The sequence below is a fragment of the Hyperoodon ampullatus genome, assembly GCF_949752795.1.
Source record: "Hyperoodon ampullatus genome assembly, chromosome: 12".
NCBI classification, from domain to species: domain Eukaryota; kingdom Metazoa; phylum Chordata; class Mammalia; order Artiodactyla; family Ziphiidae; genus Hyperoodon; species Hyperoodon ampullatus.
Genome location: NC_136925.1, coordinates 5,774,405 through 5,799,270, shown reverse-complemented (window position 1 = coordinate 5,799,270; position 24,866 = coordinate 5,774,405). Strand labels below are relative to the sequence as shown.

Genomic DNA, 24,866 nt, shown 5'->3' with positions numbered 1-24,866 from the left:
AATCCACTTCAAGATATAGACATACAAGTAAAAATACAATATAATGGAATCAGAGGCTTTTGTAAGTTGTTAGGAGAGCAAAGGGAATCAGTAACCAGTTCTGCCTAGGAGCATCAAACAGAAGAACTGCAGTTTGAGCTGCATCTTGGAAGATAAGTAGACATTCCCAGGTCCAATAGCAAGAGGCAGTAGCAAATCTATGCGGCTGGGAAATGATATGTGTATTTCAAGGACTAGGACATTTAATATGTCTGGGCATCAGGTACATTGAGAAGGTACAGCTGGAGATGGGACTGTCAAAGAGCAGAGCAATACCATCTAAATATTCTTAAGAAGATTCAGTGAGATGATGCATGTAAAACCATCAGCATAGTGCCTCACTATGTACTGAATAAATGCTGGCACGTGGAATGGAATGGAGGAATCGAGATTTTTATATATCCACAATTCCAAAAGAAAAAATGTCTCTTGGTATAAAAATAAATCCATTGTTTATCAAATAAAAATCTTTATTAGGGTCCCCACGTGTTTAGAAATGGCATGCATATTATTTACACAGAGCAGTATTCAAAACCAGGGAACCCAGACAGCAATCTCATCTGATGTTTTCAGCAAGAACCGATATACGTGACAGGGAGTTTAAGAAGTAATGAAGCAATCCTGTATTTAGAACCAGCCGTGATACGGACTTCACTTGCTTGAATAGCAGGCTGATTTTACAGAGAAGAGGGTGTGAGTTTGATTTCTTTTTTCATTACTCATGACTTCAATCCTTAGGGAAATGACAAGATAATTTGATTCTCAAACACTCATTTGGGAGTGTCAGTGATAAATGATTGGAAATATTGCTGCTCCCATCACACTGCTTTTCTTATTGGTTCTCACCTCTGTACTTCCTTCTTCTCCTCTTCACTCAGCCCCAAGGAGCGAACTTGATATTGGAGCGATAAAGCTTGTCACAATAAACGTAATCTTCTGTCACAATCTTTCTCTTTTTCCCCTTTTCTATTGTTTCCCCCTAAAAAAATCTTCAGTTTGATCCTTGCATGTCAACTTCATACTTCTGTATGACTGAGGGACAACAGGAAATAATTCCACTGTTTGTGCCAGTCAGCACAAGAAAATTGTAATTTTCCTTGTCACTGCATCTTACAATCTCCTAATGAGCAGCTCTAAGGCTGGGCTATTGAATTACACAATAAACAGAAATTTCCCATCATTTAACATTTGTTCAAAGACTCTGCTGTGGGTCCACGAGAGGAGAAAGAAGAGAAATGTGTACTTATCCAGTGAATTCAATCAATGCAAACCGCAAATTTAATTATTCAGGCTATCAAAATCTGTTGTTGTTATTGTTATTGTATTAATGCCTAAATTATTTGAAAAAAAATTATTCTAACCTTACATGAAAGCTTGGCCTTTGTTGACATAAATGTGCCTACCAAAAAAATGGTTTTGTATTCTAATTGAAGAATTGTTTATTTTGCAAATGAGTAAAGAGAGATACTTGGGCTAGTTATATTTGTCTGAAAGGACGTAAGGGCTTTATTACATAGAACAGGGATCAGAAACCTTTATCTTTTGGGCCAGACTGAGGTCTTATGCCCATAGAAGTCTACTTTCTCTACCTTTGGACCTATGAACTCCCAACCCACATGGCTGCAGCCAGGATACCCACCAGGCTCTTCCTCACCACAATTCCCACTGAATATCAGGGACTCAGTGGGAAGGACAGAACAGCCAAGAGCCAGAACAATGCCTTCCTTCTGGGGGGCATGGCCTTCCCACCCTAGCTCCTGCCAAGCTTCCCTCCTGCTTTAGTTCTCTCCATAAGACTCATTTAGTTCATCATAACATCATCCCTTCAGAAAAATCTTCCTTCACCATCCTGTGCAAAAGTACAGTAGGCATTTCTAGAAGGAAAATGTGATCCCATGAAGGACCAGTGTAGGGAAATTTGTATTTAAAACATTAATGACAATGGAAGTACAATTGTGCAGAAAGCATAGAAAATGAGGTTGTCCATTTAACTTTGCTTTCTGGTGCTGAGAGGTATTTGGCTCTTAAAGTACCATGACCTTTAACTATGAACTTTCCTGTTGAAAATCTTCTTAGAATGTATTAGTGCACTTTTTGTCCTGAGTAAGTAATATCACTTAGCCTTTTTTGATGATTCAGCATCTTGCAGTAGTTTGTTAAGAACAGATAGGCAGTTTCTCTTTTAAGGTAACACATTTTTCTTTCACTTGTATGCTTTTAACTAAAAGACTTTAGGAAACTATGTGGTTGAAAAATATTTTACTAAGCATTATCCTGCAAGGTGAAACATTCATTCACTCATTCTTCATGCATTCAGTTACTGAGCATTTAAGTAGTTCCTACAAAGTGCAAAGCACTGTGCCAGGCTCTGGAATGCAATGGTGAAGAACACTAAAACCTCTAAGAAAGGAAGAACGAACGTGCAGGCCAAGTTCACCTTATATTCTCTTAAGATACTGTTGAACACTCCCAAAAACCCATTTGTAGACCTGCAGCATTACCATCCACACGGCATGTGGTAGAAAGACTGCAAACACAGCATAAATGCAAGACAAATACCTCCATCTGGAAGAATCCGAAAAGATTCTCAAAGGTGACCGGGACTCAAAGGATGAGGAAGAGGAGGGGTTTGGCATTTCAACAACATTTTTCAATAACCCTACATTTTCTTGCTCTCTGTTAACAATTATTCTTAACTTTCTGGGGAGCCCCATAAAGAATCTAATAAAAAAAAGTTAATATATTTGTATATCCATATACCTATACACACACACACATGCACACACACAACCTCTTCTTTATCAATGGACACAGGTTGCTTCCATATCTTGACTGTTGTAAATAATGCTGCAATGAACATAACGGTGAATATATCTTATCAAACTAGTGTTTTTGTTTTCTTCAGAAAGATACCCAAAAGTGGAATTGCTGGATTGTATGGTAGTTTTACTTTTATTTTTTTCAGTAACCCCCATACTGTTTTCCATTGTGTCTGTACCAATTTACATTTTGATTAACGGTGCACAAGGGTACTCTTTTCTCCACACCTCTACCAATACTTGTTATTTCTTATCTTTTTGTTGTTAACCATCTGATGTCTTTTTGTGAGGTTGTAGTTCATTGTGACTTTGATTTGCATTTTCCTGATGATAAGTAAAGTTAAGCATCTTTTCATGTGTCTGTTGGCCATCTGTATGTCTTCTTGGTAAGAATTTCTCTTCGGGTCCTCAGCCTGTTTTTTTTTTCATCTTTATTGGAGTACAATTGCTTTACAATCGTGTGTTAGTTTCTGCTTTATAACAAAGTGAGTCAGTTATACATATACATATGTTCCCCTATCTCTTCCCTCTTGCATCTCAGCCTGTTTTTTAATGGGGTTGTTTGATTTTTTGATATTGAGTTTTAAGTGTTCTTTGTATATTTTGGATATTAATCCCTTATCAGATATATCACTTGTTAATATCTTCTTCCATTCAGTCAGTGGCCTTGTTGTTTTGTTGATAATTTCCTTTGCTGTGCAAATGTTTTTTAGTTTGGTGAAAACTATTTATGTATTTTTGTTTTTGTTTCCCTTACCAGAAGAGACATATCCAAAAAACTATTGCTAAAATAAATATCAAAGAGCATACTGCCAATGTTTTCTTCTAGGAGTTTTATGGATTTAGGTCTTACATTTTAGTTGTTAGTCCATTTATAGTTTATTTTTGCATATAGTGTGAGAAAGTAGTACAGTTTGATTCATTTGCATGTAGCTGCCTAGTTTTCCCAACACCATTTATATAAGAGCTTGTCTTTTCCCCATTGTGTATTCTTGCATTCTTTGCCATAGATTAATTGCCCATATATGTGTGGGTTCATTTCTGGTCTCTTTAATATGTTCCATTGATTTATGTGTTTGTTTTGTGCCAGCACCATACTGTTTTAATTACTGTAGCTTTGGAGTATTGTTTGAAATCAGGAAGCAGGGTACCTCTAGCTTTGTTCTTCTTTCTCAAGATTGTTTTGGCCATTCAGGATCTTTTGTGTTCCCATACAAAGTTTAGAATTATTTGTTCTAGTTCTTTGAAAAAAGTCATTGGTATTATGATAGGGATTGTATTGAATCTGTAGATTGCCTATGCTCCTTTTAATAATATTAATTCTTCCAATTCATGAGCATGATATATGTTTCCATATGTTTGTGTCAATTTCAATTTGTTTTGACAACATCTTATGGTTTTCAAAGCACAGATCTCTCACCTCCTTGGTTAAATTTACTCTTAGGTATTTTATTCTTTTGATGCAATTATAAATGGAATTGTTTTCTTAATTTCTCTTTCTGCTAATTCATTGTTACTATAAAGAAATATAACCAAAAAAAAGAAATATAACCAAGTTCTGTATATTAATTTTGTATCCTGATACTTTACTGAAATATTTATTGTTTCTAATAGTTTTTTGTTGGTGTCTTTTTAAGATTTTCTATATATAGTATCATGTCATCTGCAAACAGTGACATTTTATGTATTCCTTTCCAATTTGGATTTCTTACATTTTTTTTTCTTTTTTGATTACTGTGGCTAGAATATTCAGTACTATGTTGAAAACAAATGGTGAGAATGAGCAGCCTTTTCTTATTCCTGATCTTAGAGAAAATGCTTTCAGCTTTTCACTACTGAGCATGATGTTGGCTGTGGGTTAGTCATATGTGGCCTTTACTATATTGAGGTATGTTCCCTTATTACCCACTTTTTTGAGATTTTTATTATAAATGGATGTTGAATTCTGCCAAAAGCTTTTTCTGCATCTATTGAGATGATCATGTGATTTTTATCCTTCCTTTTGTTAATGTGGTGTACTGAATTGATTGATTTGTGGGTATTGAATTATCCTTGGATCTCTGAGATAAATCCCACTTGATCATGGTGTATGAGCTTTTTCATGTGTTGCTAAACTTGGTTTGCTAATATTTTGTTGAGGATATTTGCATTTATATTCATCAGTGATATTGGCCTATATTTTTTTGGGGGGGTGTCTTTATCTGGTTTCATTATTAGGGTGATGTTGGCCATATAGAATGAGTTTGGAGGTGATTCTTCCTCTTCAATTTTCTGGAAAAGTTTGATAAGTATAAGTGTTAACTCTTCTTTAAATGTTTGGTAGAATTTACCTGTGAAGCCCTCTGTTCCTGGACCTTTTTTTTTTTTAGGGGTTTTTTGATTACTGATTCAATGTCACTACTGGTAATCATTCTATTCATATTCTTTATTTCTTCTTAATTCAGTCTTGGGAGATTGTATGTTTCCAGGAATTCATCCATTTTTCTAGTTGTTCCAATTTGTAGGCATAGAATTGTTTGTAGTAGTATCTTTGATCCTTTGCATTTCTGTGGTGTCAGTTGTAACTTCTCTCTCATTTCTGACTTTATTTGGGTCCTCTCTTTTTTTTATTATTAGTTGGTCTAAAGCTTTATTAAATTTGTTCATCTTTTCAAAGAACCACCTCTTAGTTTCATTGATCCTTTCTCCTGTTTATTTAGTCTCCTTATTTCTATTCTGATCAATATAATTTCCTTCCTTCTACTAACTTTAGGGTTTTTTTATTCTTCCTTTTCTTGTTTTTTTAGGTATAAGGTTAAGTCACTTATTTAAGATTTTTCTTATTTCCTGAGGTAGGCTTGTTTCGCTATAATTTTTCTCTTTGAACTGCTTTTGCTAAATCCCGTACATTTTGGAATGTTGTGTTTCCATTTTTATTTAACTCAAGGTATTTCTTTATTTTCTCTTTGACTTTTCAATGACCCCACTGGTTGCTTAGTAGCAGATTGTTTTGATTCTACATGTTTGTTTTTTCCACTTTTTTTTTGTAGTTGATATCTGGTCTTATGCACTTGCAGTCAGAAAGGATGCTTGCTATGATTTCAGTCTTCTTAAATTTACTGAGATATGTTTTGTGGCCTATCATGTGATCTATCCCAGAGAATGCCCTATGTGCATTTGAAAAGAATGTGTATTCTGCTGCCTTGGAATGGAATGTTTTATATATATATATATATATATATATATATATATATATATATATATATATATATATATATATCCATCCCTTTATCATTATGTGATGTCCTTCTTTGTCTCTTGTTACAGACTTTGTTTTAAAGTCTATTCTGCCCTTTTTGTTGCACTGCCCACACTCATGGGCCACTCTCCAGTGGTGTCTGATCCCCACATACTCCTCTCCTCCACACTGCCACTGACATGATGCTGTCCTGCAGCCTGGCCTGCACCTGCTTCTGCTCAGCACCATCGTCTTTGACATCATCATGATGGCCAGCCACAGCTGGCTTAAGTCGGGTGACAATATCCACATGTTCTCACTGTGATGGTGATATTTTCACAAGGGTGGCTACAGCAGGTCTTACAAGGATGGCTGCCAGGTCGTCATGATGTACATGTGGGGAAGGGGAGCTGCCACCAAGCCTTTCTGCAGCTTTATCATCCTGGTGATCTGTTTCATCCTCTCCTTCTTTGCCTTCTGTGGATCCCAAATGCTTGTCCTTCTGAGACTGAATTGTGGCCTCCTGGCCCTGGCTGCTGTATTCCAGATCATCTCCCTTGTAATTTACCATGTGAAGTACACCTAGATTTTCAACCTCACACCAACCCTCTTGTCACTACATCTATAACTGGGCCTAAGTCTTCAGATGGGCAGCCACAATTATCCTGATGGCTGTGCTTTCTTCTGTTTCCTTCCCAAAAATGAAGGTGGCCTCCAGGGAAATGCCAAGCCCAGGTTTTTGTACACATCCACCTAAGTTGGGAAATGAGCAGAAGAAAATCACTGCTACTGAGATGGACTACAAAGAAACTGTTTTCCTCAGAATAATTTGAACTTATTTTTATGGCAATGTTCATAGAGTTAAACTAGGCAAAGTGCTAAAATAATTTGGGAGAAAATGTTTCTTAAATGGTGTTATAGTTTTATATTCATATTTTACATGTGTCTTGTAGAGTTAAACAAGACTTATTCTTTTAACTATCTATAATATGCCAATATTTTCTTATAACTATCTATACCATTTATACTGCATTTGTAAAAGAATGTGAATATTAAACATACCACTTTATAAGGTAGAAATAAGAAGGCTTCAGCAATTTGAGTAACCTAATCAAGTTTTTGTTTTTCCCAGATGGAATGGACTAGGTCTATTAAGCACTAAGGAAAAGAGGGAGATATTAGTAAAAATTGTTACTGACCCAATATTCTAAAAGAAGTACAATAAATAAATATTCTTCAAGCCTCCAGCTATTTAAAGAAGCAAAAATATTTCTTAAATGTGTATTATTTGTGAGAATTTCTAATTAATAACCTTAACAAGTGACTTCTTTCTAAGCTTCATGTTAACTTGATATGGCATTGAGGAAAGTATTTTTTCATGGCCATAGCCTGTTGCAGTGGCAAGGCCTCCTTAAGTAGTAAAATTTTAAGATAAAATTTTCTCATTTAAAGTAGTTTATAGGGTTGGAGTGTGGGAAAATGCTATACTAATAAATCTGTACTGTTTTGTGTGTGTGTGTGTGTGTGTGTGTGTGTGTGTGTGTGTGTATGTGTGTATTTAGTACCAGAATAGATGAGATTGAAAGATGGACTGGTCATGACTGATGGATAGGATTAGGCTGTTCAGTGGTTGGTTCCTATAACAAAAGTAATATTGAAAAAGGCTAAAGAGAAGAAATGGCTTGAATTTTTTATCTTAGTTTTGACTGGGCTCTAATCATATAGACACAGCTTCTAAAAGATTGCAACTATAAGCAAAAACTTAATCTAGTTAAAAACCTGGTTTTCCTTGACAAAGAGATTTTTAAAATCTGATGCAAAAAATACACAGGAGAATTCAGGGATGTGAGATTTATCTGAATGGCAAATATATGATACACCATATGGATTTTTTTTACTGTTTGTACTTACATAATGAACACAATTCATTTTATATATCAAATTATTATTTTATAAATTATAAGAGTGAGCAATTGTAGTTTTCAATATGAACTTTTCCCAATAAAACAAGTGTTCTAATCTTGAAAATAAATAAATAAAGTCTATTTTATCTGATATAAGTATCACTACCCCAGATTTCTCTTCATTTCTATTTGCATGGAATACCTTTTCCATCCTCTCACTTTCAGTCTGTGTGTGTCTTTAGATCTGCAGTGAGCCTCTTGTAGGCAGCATATATATCAGTCTTGATTTTTTATCCACTCAGCCACTCCATGTCTTTTGATTGGAGCAATAGTTCCTTTACATTTAAGGTGTGTACTTATTGCCATTTTGTTCATTGTTTTCTGCTTGATTTTGTAGTTATTCTTTGTTCCTTTCTTCTTCTTCTGCTCCCTCCCCTGCTCGCTCCCCTTATGATTTGATGACTATAGTTAGTCTTACATTTGGATTCCTTTCTTTTTGTTGTGTTGTTGTTATGTAGTTTTGTTATATAGCTTTGGTTGGGGGTTACCATGAGGTTCATATATAATAACCTGTGTATATGTGTGATTATTTTAAGTTAATGGTCCCTTAAGTTCAAAAACATTCTAACTACCCTTCATACTTACTGTCCCCATGTTAAATGTTTTCAACATCATATTTTACATTTTTTGTTTGGTGTATCCCTTTACTTATTGTGGATACAGATGATTTTACTATTTTTGTCTTATAACCTCCCTATTAACTTTATGAGTTGTTGATCTACTACATTTACTGTATGTTTGCCTTTACCTATGAGATCTTCTTTTTGTAATTTTTGTGTTTCGAGTTGTGGTCTTTTCAGCTTAGAGAAATTCTTTGAACATTTCTTTTTTTTTTTTTTGCGGTATGTGGGCCTCTCACTGTTGTGGCCTCTCATGTTGCAGAGCACAGGCTCTGGACGCGCAGGCTCAGCGGCCATGGCCCACGGGCCCAGCTGCTACGCGGCATGTGGGATCTTCCCGGACCGGGGCACGAACCCGCGTCCCCTGCATCGGCAGGTGGACTCTCAACCACTGCGCCACCAGGGAAGCCCTGAACATTTCTTATAATGCCAGCTTAGTGGTGCTGAACTCTTGTATATTTTGCTGTGTGTAAAATTATTTTTCTGTATTTCCAATCTGAATGACAGCCTTGCTGGATAGAATATTCTTGTTTTTAGGGTGTTTTTTCTTTTACCACTTTGAATATTTTGTGCCACACCATTCTGGCATGCAGAATTTCTCCTTAAGAGTTGGTTGATTGTCTTATGGGAATTCCCTTGTACTTAACTAGCTGCTTTTCTCTCAATCCTTTAAGAATTCTCCCTTTATCTTTAAGATTCTCCCTTTATCTTTAATTTTTGTCATTTTAATTATAATGTATCTTGGTGTGGACTCTTTGGGTTCATCTTGCTTGGGACTCTCTGTTCTTCTCAGACCTGGATGTCTGTTTCTTTTCTCAGATTATGGATGTTTTCAACTATTATTTCTTCCAATAAGTTCTCCACCTCTTTCTCTCTCTCTTCTACTGGGACCTCTAGAATGTGAATGTTAGTACACTTGATATTGTCCCAAAAGTCTCTAAAATTATCTTCATTTTTTAAAAAGTCTTTTTTCTTTTCTGCTTGGGTGGTTTCCACTACTCTGTCTTCTAGTTTACTGATCCTTTCCTCTGCATCATCTAATTTACTGTTGATGCCTTCTAGTGTATTTTTTATTTCAGTTAATGTATTCCTCAGCTCTGTATGGTTCTTCTTTAGAGTTTCTAAATCTTTGTTAAACTTTTCACTGTGTTCATCAATTCTTCCCTGAGTTCATTGTGCATCTTTATGATCATTACCTTGAACTCTTTATTGGGTAGATTGCTTATCTCCACTTTGCTTAGTTCTTCTGAAGTTTTGTCTTGTTCTTTTGTTTGGAACATATTCTTCTCCCACCTCATTTTGTGTAATTCTCTATGTTTATTTCAATGTATTTGGTAGATAGGTTACATTTCCTAATCTTGGAGAAGTGACCTTATGTAGGAGATGTCCTATGGGCCCAGCAGCTCACTTCCCTCTGGCCACTAGAGTTATATGCTCTAGGGGTACCCTCTATGTGGGCTGTATGCACCTTTCTATAGTGGCAGAGCCAACTACTATGTATATGCTGGTAGGTGGGGCTGGCCCTTGGCTAGTTGGCTGCCAGGCCCCGCCTCATTCAGTGGCTGCTGACCCACTAGTAGGTGGGCCTGTGTCCTGACATGGCTGGTAAAGGGCCTGGGGGTAGAGGGCGAGGGCTGGGGCTGCTGTCAGCCCACTGGTAGGCAGGATTGTGTCCTGAGGCAGCTTCCTGAGGGACTGGTGGGTCCTGGAGCTGGTGCGACCCTGCTGGAGGATGGGTCCAGGTTCTGGCATGACTGGCTGCTTGGCCCAGGGTTCCCAGGACTGTTGCTGGGTTGCTGGTAGGAAGGTAACCCCCTGGTACTAACCAGCTAGAGAAAGGACACTGAAATGGAGTGTCCTTGTGGTAGAATGAGCACCCTAAAAATTGCTGCTGTCAGCATCTATGTCTCCAGGGGGTAACCCAGTGGCTTCCTTCCTCTCCAAGATCAACAGATGTATCTGACCCAGGCTTCTTTCAAATTGCTGCCTCTACACTGGAACTCAGAACATGTGAGATTTTGTGTTTGCCCTTTAAAAGTGGAGTCTCTGTGCCCTACAGATTTCTGGATCTCCCATATGCAAGCCCTGCTGGCTTTCAAAGCCAGACATTCTGGGGTTTTGTCTTCCTGGTACAGGACCCCTGGGCTGGGGACCCTGATGTGGGGCTCATACCCCTCACTCTTTGGGGAGAATCTCTGTAATTGTGATTATCCTCTTGTTTGTGGAAGTGTGAATCTTGGTTATACTTTGTCTTTGCCCCTCCTACCTGTCTTATTTCAGTTCCTTCTTTTGATCTAAAATAGGTCATAGATATAACTTCTTAAAGGTAGGGGAGGGAACTCCTTCGTGAATGAAAATAATCTGGCCAGTCCATCCTCCCTGCTGTGTTAGACTGCGGCAGTTGCTGTAGCAAATATCTGTGTTTTATGAATATCACCAAGTAACACAAGGAGTCAAAGATGAAAACAGACTTGATTAAATGCAGACTAAGTGACCTTTAAAATTATTTCATTGATTCTGGACAGTGGTTTGAGTTATTGTGGACAAATAGCTACTCAGTAGATACTTGTGGTATTTGGGGCTGCATCTACATGAGGCCAGGAAAGCCCCCTCCATGTGTCTGCCAGAGTCTTTCCTCTTAGAAATACATACCAGCCAGCCACCTTTAATATGGAGAAACCCACGGTGAGCATTAAGAAGCACAGCAAGACAGCTTATATGTGTTCAGTTCTATTTTTCTAGCTGAATGCAGTGATATATTTACCATCCCAAATTATTTTTTCTTCCGGCAAACTTGAATGCTCATGGTATCTAAAATAATCAAAAATCTTACAGAAATATACAGTACAAAATGCAACCATACTGTTAACTAAAACTATACAGAAGGTAAGTTTTGTTTTCAATAATCTCTTAAATTTCACTCTTCCTCTGGGGCCCTCACATGACTGCTTGTGACATGCTGCTACTCTTTTTTGTCTACCTAGAAGTATTTGAGTTATAGCTCAAAACTAGTCCTTTCTTATCCCCTAATATTCAAAAATCAGATTATTTTAATGCTCTGGGCTCCAACAATCTACAGCACTCGGAAACTCATTTACATTAAGGTGTAAAGGGCAGATGGCTAATGGAATGTAATAAAACTTCAAGAAGTATTTATATTTTAAAACAAAGGAAATGAATCCTTAATTAATAAACATCAGGCAGGAAACAGGGTAAGTTTTCTAGAATCTCTTAAATCCCAGCATATAATTGATTTGTGATAGCATCAATAAAACGGGTTCCAAATCATAAGTCTGTACAGTTCTCACTTTCAACAATAAAAGGGATCACAATGATGAATGTTCCAAAACATTCACGGTTTCCAGCAGAACTACAGATGTTGGCAACTTCTTTCCTTGGATGTCTGAGTAACCCGAGATCTTACATGTAACTTATATGTGCTGTTGTATGTCTAGTGTCTATTAGATTGATTGCATCAGGCTTAAAGAGTCTTCCATTTGAAGAACTTGTAATAAAATATTTTTTCCTCCTCAGGAAAAAGAAAAACAATAAAAGGGATTTTACCAACATGGAAGCATAGCATATAATATCAGACCCTTGCTCCGAAAGACAGGAAAGGAAGCTGACAGAAGAGAACACTAAGTTCTACTGAGCAATCACATTGCTCCAAGAACTGTCTCAGATGTCTGCACTTATGATATAATGCAATCTTAAAATCTTTTCAAGGGGGACATATTAGCCCTATTTTAGGTATAGGAAAACTGACATTTACAGAGATTAAATAGCATGTTCCAAACTGCATACTAATAAGGAGAAAAAACAGAAGTTTAAACAGTTTTTCTGACTCAAAATTCCATGGTCTCTGGATAGACACCTGGCTTATTCTGTGTGAACAGAGGAAATCCAGTCAACAACTATCATGTTTTAAGCACTCTCTGGACTGAGCACTGCCACATGGCAGCTTGTTTAATCCTCGTCACAAATCTGTGGATAAGACACTATTTGGCCCACATTAACACATGAAGAAATGAATGCTCAGTGTGGTAAAGGTCGCAGAATTGGCAAGTGGTAAATCTGGAAATTGAGCCAAGATCAGCCTGGGTCTAGATTCTAATTCCAAATTTACCAAAGTTTCTATGCTGTGTATTTTTTGTTTCAACCAAAAATGGGTGATGATACTCAAAGACATAGGGCAAAAAGTATTTGGGGCAGAATTTTCTCCAATTTATATATCTTTTTTATCCAAAACAGAGGAGATTCCACAGCCCATACTCACTATTGTAAAGTTTGCTCCTTGATGGAAGCAAATTTTTTCTTTTATGTCTCATCTAAGTGTTTTGGTTTTATGTCAGTTTTCTGAATACTGATAAGTTTTTGTCTCCAGGATTTACTGCTTTTGTTGTTAGGGGTAGTGTTTTAGAATTCTGGGGAGAGATACAGAGGGGAGAGGAAAATAACGAAAGGGACAGCTCTTGGCAAAGAGGGGCTGTGATAATAATACACACAATTTAAAAACAGAGAAAAAACAGCATTAATTAAAAAGTTTTGTCTATATAATGAGAAAACAACCCTAATACCTGAAAACGTCCTGTTACTTGCCTGAATTTACTTTTCACTCAGAAATTTGACTCCATGTAAAAATAGGCATATGTCTCAAGTACCCAAGTTTTTGACATATGTATATAGCTCAGTAACTTTCCATAAAAGGGAAATACCTCCTGCCATGCATTACTCATCACAACCAAAGCATTTATATTTAATACTGCCAAATCCAGCAGTTTAAAGGTACCTTTTTATCCATACCAACTCCCTTGGAAGAGGTCAGGGACCATGATGTGTTCCCTGGCTGGTCAAGGTTGTAGTCAGACAGGGAGGGACAAGAGTTTGGGAGAAGACCAAGAAGGAAACCTGTGTTCCCTAGACACAACACTGAACTTACAAATAAACCCTTAAAGTTCTATTCTACGTTACTGTTTCAGATTAACATTTAGAAAATGCTCTTCTCAAAGACTAACTGAAACAGACCTGATAATACATCTCCTTTCCAAGTATAATGATACAAATTATTCAACTGGGGCTCCTGCCATAATTCTCTAAATCACAGAACTGGATGAAATTGTTGTAATACCTTGTTCATAATAATGATTGTGATGATGATAACATAAAAAAATAATACCCAATTCACGATAGTGTTATAAGGTCTAATGGGGGAGGGCGGTTATTTAAAGTACGCGGCACAGAGTAAGTCCTCAATAATGCTACCTCCTCCCCAATCTCTTTTAATCTCTTTTATTTTTTGAAGTACGCGGGCCTCTCACTGCTGTGGCCTCTCCCTTTGCGGAGCACAGGCTCCGGACGCGCAGGCTCAGCGGCCATGGCTCACGGGACCAGCCGCTCCACGGCACGTGGGATCTTCGTGGACCAGGGCACGAACCCGTGTCCCCTGCATCGGCAGGCGGACTCTCAACCACTGTGCCACCAGGGAAGCCCCCCAATCTCTTTTAAAGTGAAGCAGTTAAATTCCCAACAACATGTCTGGAATCCAACTCTAAGCATCAGGATTACACATGGAAGAGATGCAAGACTTTGAACTATGTTTTGTAATGTAGAATGAAAACCTAGTTGGATACTGACACTATTCGTTTCATTTTAAACACTCAAGCAAGCAATAAATAAATAAATAAATAATAAACAAAAGACAAGATCCTTTGTGGAGTATCCTTTGATTCTTGTTCCCAACCTAGGCTTAGGAAACTCAACAGTGTCTCCAGCTGAATGGGTGGGTACCAAGAAATTGACAAACATTTCTCACAAATCGTTTAAATTACTGTCACTGAAAAAAAAGTCACAAGATATTTTCGGAATAAAATATGGGGAAGGGTTTTTCCTGGAATCAAAAGGCTGCTAGATCACTGCTCTAGGATATTAAGTCTCTAAACTATCATAAGAATAAAATATAATAGATGGAAAGCACAGAGCTTTCACCTTTGATTATATAGTTACTTGTGTTTACAGAAGATGAACCTTGTATAATATGTGTGTACGTGCCTGTGTGTGTTAACAGACGGAATCCAACTGGGCTTACTAAGTGAAATAGATTACAAGGAAGTCATGCCATTTGCCATATGCTCACAATTGTTCTTTCTTTCTTTTATTTGTTGTTTATCATTTGTTTTGTATTTTTAATTAATTCTTTTTTTTTTTAACAGAAGACAAAGCCCTTATTTGGAAGTGATGTAAAAACAAAGGGCTGAATCTGAGAGTCATGCTTTGCTGATCAAGATCCAGAAGTAAGCTGTTTGTTTTAGGGTAGACAGGATTTGAAGCATCTGGGGGAAATCATGTAAGGGGAAGCATTCAACATCTTCTGAAGCTGAGACATGAATACCATGTAAACAAGTCAGGAAAACAATGTATTGTACATTAAAAAGCACATTTTTGGGCTTCCCTGGTGGTGCAGTGGTTGAGAGTCTGCCTGCCGATGCAGGGGACATGGGTTCGTGACCCGGTCCGGGAAGATCCCACATGCCACGGAGCGGCTGGGCCCGTGAGCCATGGCCGCTGAGCCTGCATGTTCGGAGCCTGTGCTCCGCAACGGGAGAGGCCACAACAGTGAGAGGCCCGTGTACCGCAAAAAAAAAAAAAAAAAAAAAAGCACATTTTCTCATCTGCAAGTTTTATGTTGCTTTTGTTTTGGAGATACATATATATATATATATATATCTCCTTAGGAAATGACAGATACTCTATAACTAAGCCGTTATACTCCGAGTGTGGTCCATGGATGAGCATCATTGGTGTTTCCTGAGAGCCTGTCAGAAATGCATAATCTCAGGCCCCACCATAGACCTACTGAATCAGAATCTGCATTTTAACCCAGGTGGCTCATGCTCATTAAATTTCAAGAAGCACAACTGTGAAAAACCAATTCCACTTGACCTTCTATATCATTCAGGGACCCCTTTCACACCCAAGGATGCTGCATGTGCCAAGCATTGTTCTAAGAGCTTTATATAATTATTCTCAGGGTATCTCACCCTGGTCACACATTAGAATTACCCAGAGAGAATTTTTTAAACAGATTATCAGGCCCTACTCCAGATAACATAATTTAATTAGTCTGAGACAGGGTCTGAGCAAAGGTCTTTTTAAAGCTCTCCTGATAAATCAAATATGCAGTCAAGGGTGAAACCAATTGCATTATCCCATTTAATTTTTACCTGTAAACATAAAGGTGCATATGATTACGTTTGCAGAGGAGCTTGCTCATGGTTGCAAAACATGCATTTAAACTCGTCTTTCTGATTTCGAACACTCACTCTTGCATTTTAAATCTACCAAAGTGTTGGGAACCTTCATGCCATCCGATTCCAAGTGCCCCATGTGCGATTATCCCAACATGCTATACTCTGTTGGAAAGTCTCTGAGAGAAAGGGGAAAAGAGAGTGGACTCTGGGACCTTAAGGTTGGGCAAGACTAGGATGGAAAGATGAAGAACCATACAACTGCTTCTCCACAAAAGCAGACCGGCCCGGTGCTGAACCCATTGAGAGTATTCAACAAGCCAAGAATGGGCTGGTGAATCACAAGGGGGAGGTGTGGATCTACACACACTATCCCAAATTCGATTAGCACATGAGTTTACAAGACACAACCAGGTGTGTTTACAAAAGTACCCTGGCAAACACATGAAAGAATGCTGAACATCATTAATCATTAGAGAAATGCAAATCAAAACTACAATAAGATATCATCTCACACCCGTCAGAATGGCCATCATCAAAAAATCTACAAACAATAAATGCTGGAGAGGGTGTGGAGAAAAGGGAACTCTCTTGCACTATTGGTGGGAATGTAAACTGATACAGCCACTATGGAGAACAGTATGGAGGTTCCTCAAAAATCTAAAAATAGAACTACCATATGACCCAGCAATCCCACTACTGGGCATATACCCTGAGCAAACCATAATTTGAAAAGAGACATGTACCACAATGTTCATTGCAGCTCTATTTACAATAGCCAGGACATGGAAGCAACCTAAGTGTCCATCAACAGATGAATGGATAAAAAAGATGTGGCACATATATACAGTGGAATACTACTCAGCCATAAAAAGAAACAAAATTGAGTTATTTGTAGTGAGGTGGGTGGACCTAGAGTCTGTCATACAAAGTGAAGTAAGTCAGAAAGAGAAAAACAAATACCATATGCTAACACATATATATGGAATCTAAAAAAAAAATGGTCATGAAGAATCTTTTTTTATAAAGGAATAAAGACGCAGACCTACTAGAGAATGGACTTGAGGACACGTGGAGGGGGAAGGGTAAGCTGGGACAAAGTGAGAGAGTGGCATGGACATATATACACCACCAAACGTAAAATAGATAGCTAGTGGGAAGCAGCCGCATAGCACAGGGAGATCAGCTCAGTGCTTTGTGACCACCTAGAGAGGTGGGATAGGGAGGGTGGGAGGGAGGGAGATGCAAGAGGGAAGAGATATGGGGATATATGTATAGCTGATTCACTTTGTTATAAAGCAGAAACTAACACACCATTGTAAAGCAATTATACTCCAATAAAGACGTTAAAAAAAAAAAAGTACCCTGGGCACAGCCTCTGGACCAAGTAACCTACCCTTTGTGGGCTGCTCTATCACTGCAGTCCCATCACCACACTTGTGAGCAAAAGACAGCCTGAAATTTCAACTGATTATACCAACATGGGATGACCAGTCAGAGGCTAATGTGTGGAATGTTCCTACAGAGTCAGGGAGGATGTGAGTCATGACTTCATGCATCATTTAAACAAGCCATGTGTAGATTCTTTTAAGCATTTGCCATAAATGTCTCCTTATATCACCATCTGTTCACTTTAGGTACAAGAAATATTATAAGATCATTCTTGTTATATAGATTTCCAGTTTGCAGTTTTGAAAAGCGTTTCCGCTATCTTTTGAAAAATGTGCAAATAAGTCAGAAGAAATGGGCATTTTCTTTTACAAACTATACTTGCAATGGTGTTAAGACAATCTCTCTGTCATCTGGCCCAACTCCAGGGACTGGGTCTCTCTCAGGGAGCACTGGAAATCCTAGTATAATCCTAAGATGTGGATGTTGACTTTGAAACTCTAATTTAACTGACACATGTGTGAAATGGCACATAGAAAACTCCCCACTGGGGACAGTAAAAATGCTAGGGAGGAACAGTTAAGGAGAATGGCAATGATATTAACCTCACTTGTTTTCTCATTATATATGATTCTTTTCTAACACAGAAATTTATTTTTGTGATACATAAGATTGTACTCACATTTATAAACACCTGTTTTTAAAGTAAATGCCAAAATTACACAGATTGAAAAGTCTGCCTTCTGGGAAAAACTGACATATAACACACATTACTTCTGTGGGGGGAAAAAAAAGCAACCCCCTCTTTAAATGGTAGATGGCAGTGTTCTACCTTTGAACTATGAATATATTAACTTCAAGCCAATGAAATTCTGAAAAGAAAACACAGTGATGAGAAAAATCATAATGATGAAAGAGTTTAATAATTTGTTCTCTCTATTTTGCATATAAATTCTGTGTATTCTAATGTCTGACTTCACCCAATGTCACATTAATCAAAGGTCACAGTGTTTTAAAGCACTAAGATTTTAGCATTACTTCAGGATAAGAGAAGAATAAGAAAATAACTAAGTTTGCAAATATAAAGAAAAACTTTAGTTTTACTTTAGGGATCCTCTGCCTGAATTTGCAGTTCTGAAAAAGCTGCTCTTTTAAATAAATGATAAACCCCTTATCTCTTGGCTCAGGGAGCTTCATGTTCACTGAGTCTAGAGAAGTTGATACCATTTGCAGGGTCCAGGAAGAGGGAGTCAGAGTGTGAGCGGTGAGCACCTGCGTCCTCTGCGCAATTCAGAGGCGCTCTGCCCCCTGGTGGACTGTTCAAGCATAGGCTTTGAGAAAGGGTTTGGAAGCCTCATTTCCCGCCCCCTTCTCCTACTGGCCTCTTCTCATCTGAAAACTCCAGTAGAAGCCCCAAGTTGAAAGCTTTTGCCCATTCGTTTCGGTCAAAAATTTCCTTTGATATAATATAAAAACCCTCGGCTACCTAATCAGCTCTGCATGGCTAAAATAAGAACCATATGAGATCAGTGCGTTATCGTTGATTATCATGGCTTTCCATAGGTAAGAAAAAAGCAGAGAAGTGGAAAATGAGACACTGAGGAGAGACGTGGAAGCGGTGAGGGCCTTTGGAGTCTGGGAAACAACTGGAAATCTCTAGACAATAAAGAGAAAAGAGAGTTTAAAAATGACTGAGAGGGGCTTACCTGGTGGCGCAGTGGTTGAGAATCCGCCTGGTAATACAGGGGACACGGGTTCGAACTCTGGTCTGGGAAGATCCCACATGCCGTGGAGCAACTAGGCCCGGGAGCCACAACTACTGAGCCTGCGCGTCTGGAACTTGTGCTCCGCAACGAGAGAGGCCGCGATAGTGAGAGGCCCTCGCACTGCGATGAACAGTGGCCCCTGCTTGCCGCAACTACAGAAAGCCCTTGCAGAGAAAGGAAGACACAACACAGCCATAAATAAATAAATAAGCAAATAAATAAATAAGCAAATAAATAAGATCCCACATGCCGTGGAGCAACTAGGCCCGTGAGCCACAACTACTGAGCCTGCGCGTCTGGAACTTGTGCTCCGCAACGAGAGAGGCCGCGATAGTGAGAGGCCCTCGCACTGCGATGAACAGTGGCCCCTGCTTGCCGCAACTACAGAAAGCCCTTGCAGAGAAAGGAAGACACAACACAGCCATAAATAAATAAATAAGCAAATAAATAAATAAGCAAATAAATAAGCAAATAAATAAATAAGCAAATAAATAAATAAGCAAATAAGCAAGCCAAGAATTTGAAGCCCTTAAAAAAAAAAAATGACAGGGTGCTACAGGAAATGATATATTCAGCAGTTTCCTCTGGGCCACCAGAGCCACAGCAAACCGTCTCTTCTGCTGCCTTTCGGCCTCTTGGCTGTGTGTCGCCAGCCCAGGGGGTAAGTCTGAAAGGCTCCAAGCCTCAGTTGCTTCTAGCTTAGCCATGTTTCTCCCATTTGGGCTAGTTTGGTCTTCCCCAGTGCAACCTTTCTCAAATAGCCCTCAAGGTTTTCTCGGCTACAGGTGCCCTGCATCCACAAAGAAGGCCGTGACAAAATCATGGCTAAAGAGGAAGAAGTATCATCTGCTGAGAGATCAAAAGTGTTAGGAATCTTGATAAGCGCTTTACATGTATAGGTTCTAAGCCTTTGCAGCAAATCGCGAACCACACAGCTATAACAAGCTCTATGTGTAACTCAAAACTAGAACCGATTCCAAAAGCTATGTTTTCTGTCTACTTCTCCAGTGTTCAGATAGGTTGGTCTCCTCCTCTTAGGTCTCCCCCAGGGCTGCTTCTAACTCAGGTCCTCCTTTTCCTTTTTCTGTATTTCAAGCACCATGCAGTGCCTTGGAATCTTATTCCCCAGCCTAGGGACTAAACATTCCTTCTAAGAATGCTGATCTGGAAAACCCCTGGGATAGTGGAACTGACTTGCCCTCTTTGCAGACTGTGTCTAATTCCTTTTAAATTCTTCCTCCAGATATAAACTAAATCCCTCAAATTGTGGCAGTACTTGCACCACAGTATCATTTATCATCAACTTTTCTCTCTTGAAGGCTCAAATTCCTGATTGCAACCCAGAATCCAGTGAACCAGCCTTTCCATAATAATAGAATTACCACCCAATGCTTTTTAGAACACAAAAAAGGACTTTTATTTCATTATTTTCCTAAACTTCATTTTCAATTACACATTTTTTGAAAGGTGGAAAAGGCAATTTGCAGTCACATTAACTCCATCAAATACACATAATCTGAGCTTTTGCTGCTTGAGTGAATTACAGTCCACTCAGGGTTTCCTGATGCAAGAAGATAATACTAAGATAATAGAGAGGAAGAATGAAGATTGGTCTGTAGAAAATGTGTTGAAGTCAATAACTGTTCATTCATAGGTGCAGTGTCCATTCTTAGAAAGGAGACTCTAAAATTCCTAGAAACACAAGACAATATTGGTATTTGGGGATGAATATACATTCATATATTTGTGTGAAATTTTGTGCAGTTCAACAGTATGGAAAATGTTATTTGTTACCACAGCCAATGAAAATATACTTTGATTTCTATGCCGGTTAAATATTTCCATCTCCCATATAATGTTCTGCAAAAAAGCCATACTATGCTATAGGCAGCAGTAACTGAAAAGGCGCTTAACAGTCTTAACTACATACCCCTAGGATGAAAAATACACTTTGCATAATCATGTGCAATGTTGGATGAGAAGTCTGGATCTCTTATAACTACAAGGGTTTACAAGCTTCTACTTCATACAGTATGCCCCCAATCCAGTCAATTCAGCCAAATAGTCAAGCAAAAATTTAGGTAGGTCATCTATAAGTGGCAAACAACCCATTTGACTAAATTGACCATGTTTTGTTAATATGAGGACACCATCATTGCAGGTGCCCTATAAAGAAATCACTTGTAAATGGCTATTGGTTCAATTAATTTCGCCCTCTTAGGCTCCTAGAAGTTGGCTTAATTGCTTCTTAGGCCCAATAAAAAGCCTTAACAAACATACTAATAACATAAAAATAAATATCATGCTCTGTGCACAGTCCTCTCGGTAGTAAGCTAGATTTCTCCATAGGAGAAATGTCACAAAAAAATGAACAGAGAGACGTGGGGATACAGCAGAAATTTAGGATTATCTAATGCCTGCAATTTTCTCTTACTCCAGTGACAGTTGTCAATGTTGATCAAAATTTTCTTTTGTACTTAGTTTACATGTGAATCTTTGAATAGGATATTTTCAAGAGTCATTATGCCAGAGTAAAGGGCTGCACAGCAGGGAAGCAGTGTACTTCAGCTCAATACATCTATTGTCTGACAGTCTGGACTGGGGAGCTTCAAGCAGGGAGTGAATCCATTTTACAAAGACAACTTGTTTCTGCAGACAAAAGGTATCACCTGCAGAAAGCTCTCTAAAGAACGGAGTGTGAATCTTCTTTGGCATAATAAATGTTCCACAGACATTCATTTTCCATGCAGGTAATCCTTAGGGGCTACTCCATTTTATTTAGATCATGCATATTTCATCTATTAGTATGTGATCTTGCCCTGTGTCGGGGAGGAGTCCTCAGAGTGAATTTGAGATAACAACTAAGTATTTTTGGAATTTGAAAAAAAAAGAGATAAATTTAAAGTATTACTGATAGTATGTATATTCATTGATGTGTCAGGTCAATGACAAATTTCCAAGGTTCAAAAGCTTGTTAGTCCCCTGGTTGCCCAGTAAGTCTGAGGTTTGGTTCTATGAGTTACAGGAAAACAGGCTCAATTTTAGCTTCTCTAAGCTTTCTGAAAGTCCTTGCATGTCATTTTCTAATAATCTTTGTTCCTACTCAAACTTCAATAGCAAGGGAAAAGAAACAGGTTTTTATCTTTAACATGGTTTTTAGGGGTTCTACTGTTTTGAAGATTTTTGGAGAAAGGAGCTAGCTCTCTTGGTTACTTTATATGTTAGCACACAAAGGAATTACAGATGGGAAGGAGAGTGCAAATGACTGTCAGAAAAAAGTCTCATGCATTTAAGATTTTTTACAAGTCAAAATATACATCCTCCGATTGCCACCCATTCCTTAATTGTATAAGAACCATTCCTATCTCATCTGTCTCCTTCATAGCTCACTCAATTGGGATTAAAAATACTTTTCTTGCAAAGGAACTTATATATCTTATACCCATCAGTTTCATCAGTGGCGTTAATAAGAAATATAGCAGCAGCTTGGGTTGAGTCACCCATCATATCCCCCATTTCTGGGGATTTAATTGTGTAAAACGACAGGTACATGAAATTAGGAGGAAAAAGCAATCTGCAGACTTTGGCACTAGCACACGTAACACTTTGTTTGAGTTGTTAAGGAATGAGGTTTGACAATCACTACACAGGAATTAAAAAATTACAGATCTGCAGACAACAAACAATCATAGGCATTGGTTTTCAGCTTAATGCCCCCCATCCACCCCCCACCCCATACAGTTTCAATTATAATAAAAATAGAGATCTTAACATCAGAATTTTGCTGTTAACTCTTCAAGCCACACATAGGGTTTGAAGCACCAAATCCACAAGTTTCTCCAACCAAGTTTAAATGAACAAAAACTGAACGAAGACTGAAGGATGCCAAAGTAACTGTTCTTAAATGAAGCTGTAAAACAAAGTTCTCCCCCCAGACACAGGGTATTAGTGTCTAGTTCAAGTACTACCAGGCTGTATGTAGATCATGTCTCAGACAGGCTCCAGACAAGAACTACAAGTACTTCTGGTTCTAGAGGGCATCATCCATGACACCAAAGCAGGGCAGGGATCCCTTTTCCATCATCGATTTTCTGAAAGTTGCAACCCCCCTTGCGATGGGCTGCGGCAGGGTCGGTGCTGAAACTGGGGTTTGAGGGGAGAAAGTGAGCCCCCTCCTCAGCTGTTTGGACAGTTCTCCTTTAGAGCTCTCGCAGGGCTGTCCTGGCTTCTCAGGATCCATTGCCCTTGCTCAGAAGAGAGAGCCTCACTCCGACCCAGTAACAGTCAAAGAGTCGACCTACCTGTGGAACCAGACACAACATGGTCCCCCAAAGGCCGCTTAGGCGACCCCACTGCAATTGACAAGTCAGCTTGTGCACTTAAAGCGTATCAGTTTATGGAACGCTTGTTTGAAGTCTTCGTTGGACATGGTATAGATGATGGGGTTGATGAGGGAGTTGACATAGCCCAGCCACGTGAAGAAGTCAAAGATGGCCAGGTGGAACCAGCAGGCGTCCTTGCAGATAGGCATCACCAGGGAGATGATGAAGAAGGGTAGCCAACACACGATGAACGCTCCCAAAATGATCCCCAGGGTCTTGGTGGCTTTGCGCTCCCTAGCGGCCATGAGTTTCTTCTTCTCCAGCAGGGCGTCGGAGACTCGCACTTTGACTTGGTTCACGTACACAGGAGACCCCGATTCGCTGGGTAAGTCCGGAGCCCGCGAATTAATGGAGGTGACCGAAGACGTGGACCCGGGGGAGTCGGTCACCAGCTGGGCTCGGGTCAGACGCTTGCCGGTTCTCTTGGGCGTCTGTTTCAAAATCCGGGAGCGGGCTTCCACGTAGATGCGGCCATAGAGGGCGATGAGGAGCAGCGTGGGGAAGTAGAAAGCGCCCACCGTGGAGTAGACAGTGTAGAGGATGTGGTCCGTGTTCACCACGCAGTCCGACACCTCCTCCTCGGCTTTGGCCTGACGCCAGAAGAAAGGCGGCAGCGAGATGGAGATGGAGAAGACCCACACGAGCGCGATCATGACCGCCGCCCTCTGGGGAGTCCTTTTAGCCGAGTACTCCACGGCGTCCGTGATCGCCCAGTAGCGGTCCAGGGCGATGACACAGAGGTGCAAGATGGAAGCAGTGCAACAGGTGATGTCCGAGGACAGCCAGAAGTCGCACACCACCTGGCCCAGCGTCCAGCGGCCCGTGACCGTGTACATGGTGCTGACGGGCATGACCAGGATGGATACCAGCAGGTCGGTGACCGCCAGGGAGGCGATCAGGTAGTTGGCGGGGGTATGCAGCTTCCGCGTCCGGTACACAGTGGCGATCACAAACGCATTGGAGAGCGTGGTGGCCAAGGTGAAGAGCGCCAGCAGCATGACCAGTACTACTTTCCAGGGCAGGGCTATGGAGTCCTGGTAGATGTAGCCCTCGGCGCTGCAGTTGTGGGAGGGAGCAGCAGAGAGGTTGGATTGCGAAAGCTCCGTCTGGGGGCTCACGGGCAGCGGCGGGGCACACTGAGCGCCCGCTTCCTCCATGTCTCTCCAAGCGCAGCTCTCGGGCATGGAGCGGACGAGGAGGAGGAAAGGACCGCTGAAGGGACCAGAGTCTTGTCCCCTGGTGGCTAGTCGGATCCGTGGGCTCCTCAATTACTCCTCCACCCAGGTTCCCAGGTGAACCTAGAGGTCAAGGGCGAGGCAGACGTGGCCGGCGGGCGCGTCCCCTGCACTTCGGGGCGCCCGTCGCTGCCGCCGCGTCTCTGGCTGTTCCTCTCTACGCCCCGTCTTAGCCCCGGGTCGCTAAGGGT

At 39.8% G+C, this 24,866-nt stretch overlaps 1 protein-coding gene across 1 annotated transcript; it reads right to left on the bottom strand.

The window, feature by feature from the left end:
* Positions 1-23,424: 23,424 nt before the first annotated feature.
* On the bottom strand, positions 23,425-24,624 carry HTR1B (5-hydroxytryptamine receptor 1B; the record flags this gene model as incomplete). The annotated part of the gene is made up of 1 exon (XM_079716364.1): positions 23,425-24,624. The coding sequence occupies one exon, from the start codon at positions 24,622-24,624 to the stop codon at positions 23,425-23,427; it is 1,200 nt and encodes a 399-aa protein (XP_079572490.1).
* Between the last annotated feature and the right edge of the window lie 242 nt (positions 24,625-24,866).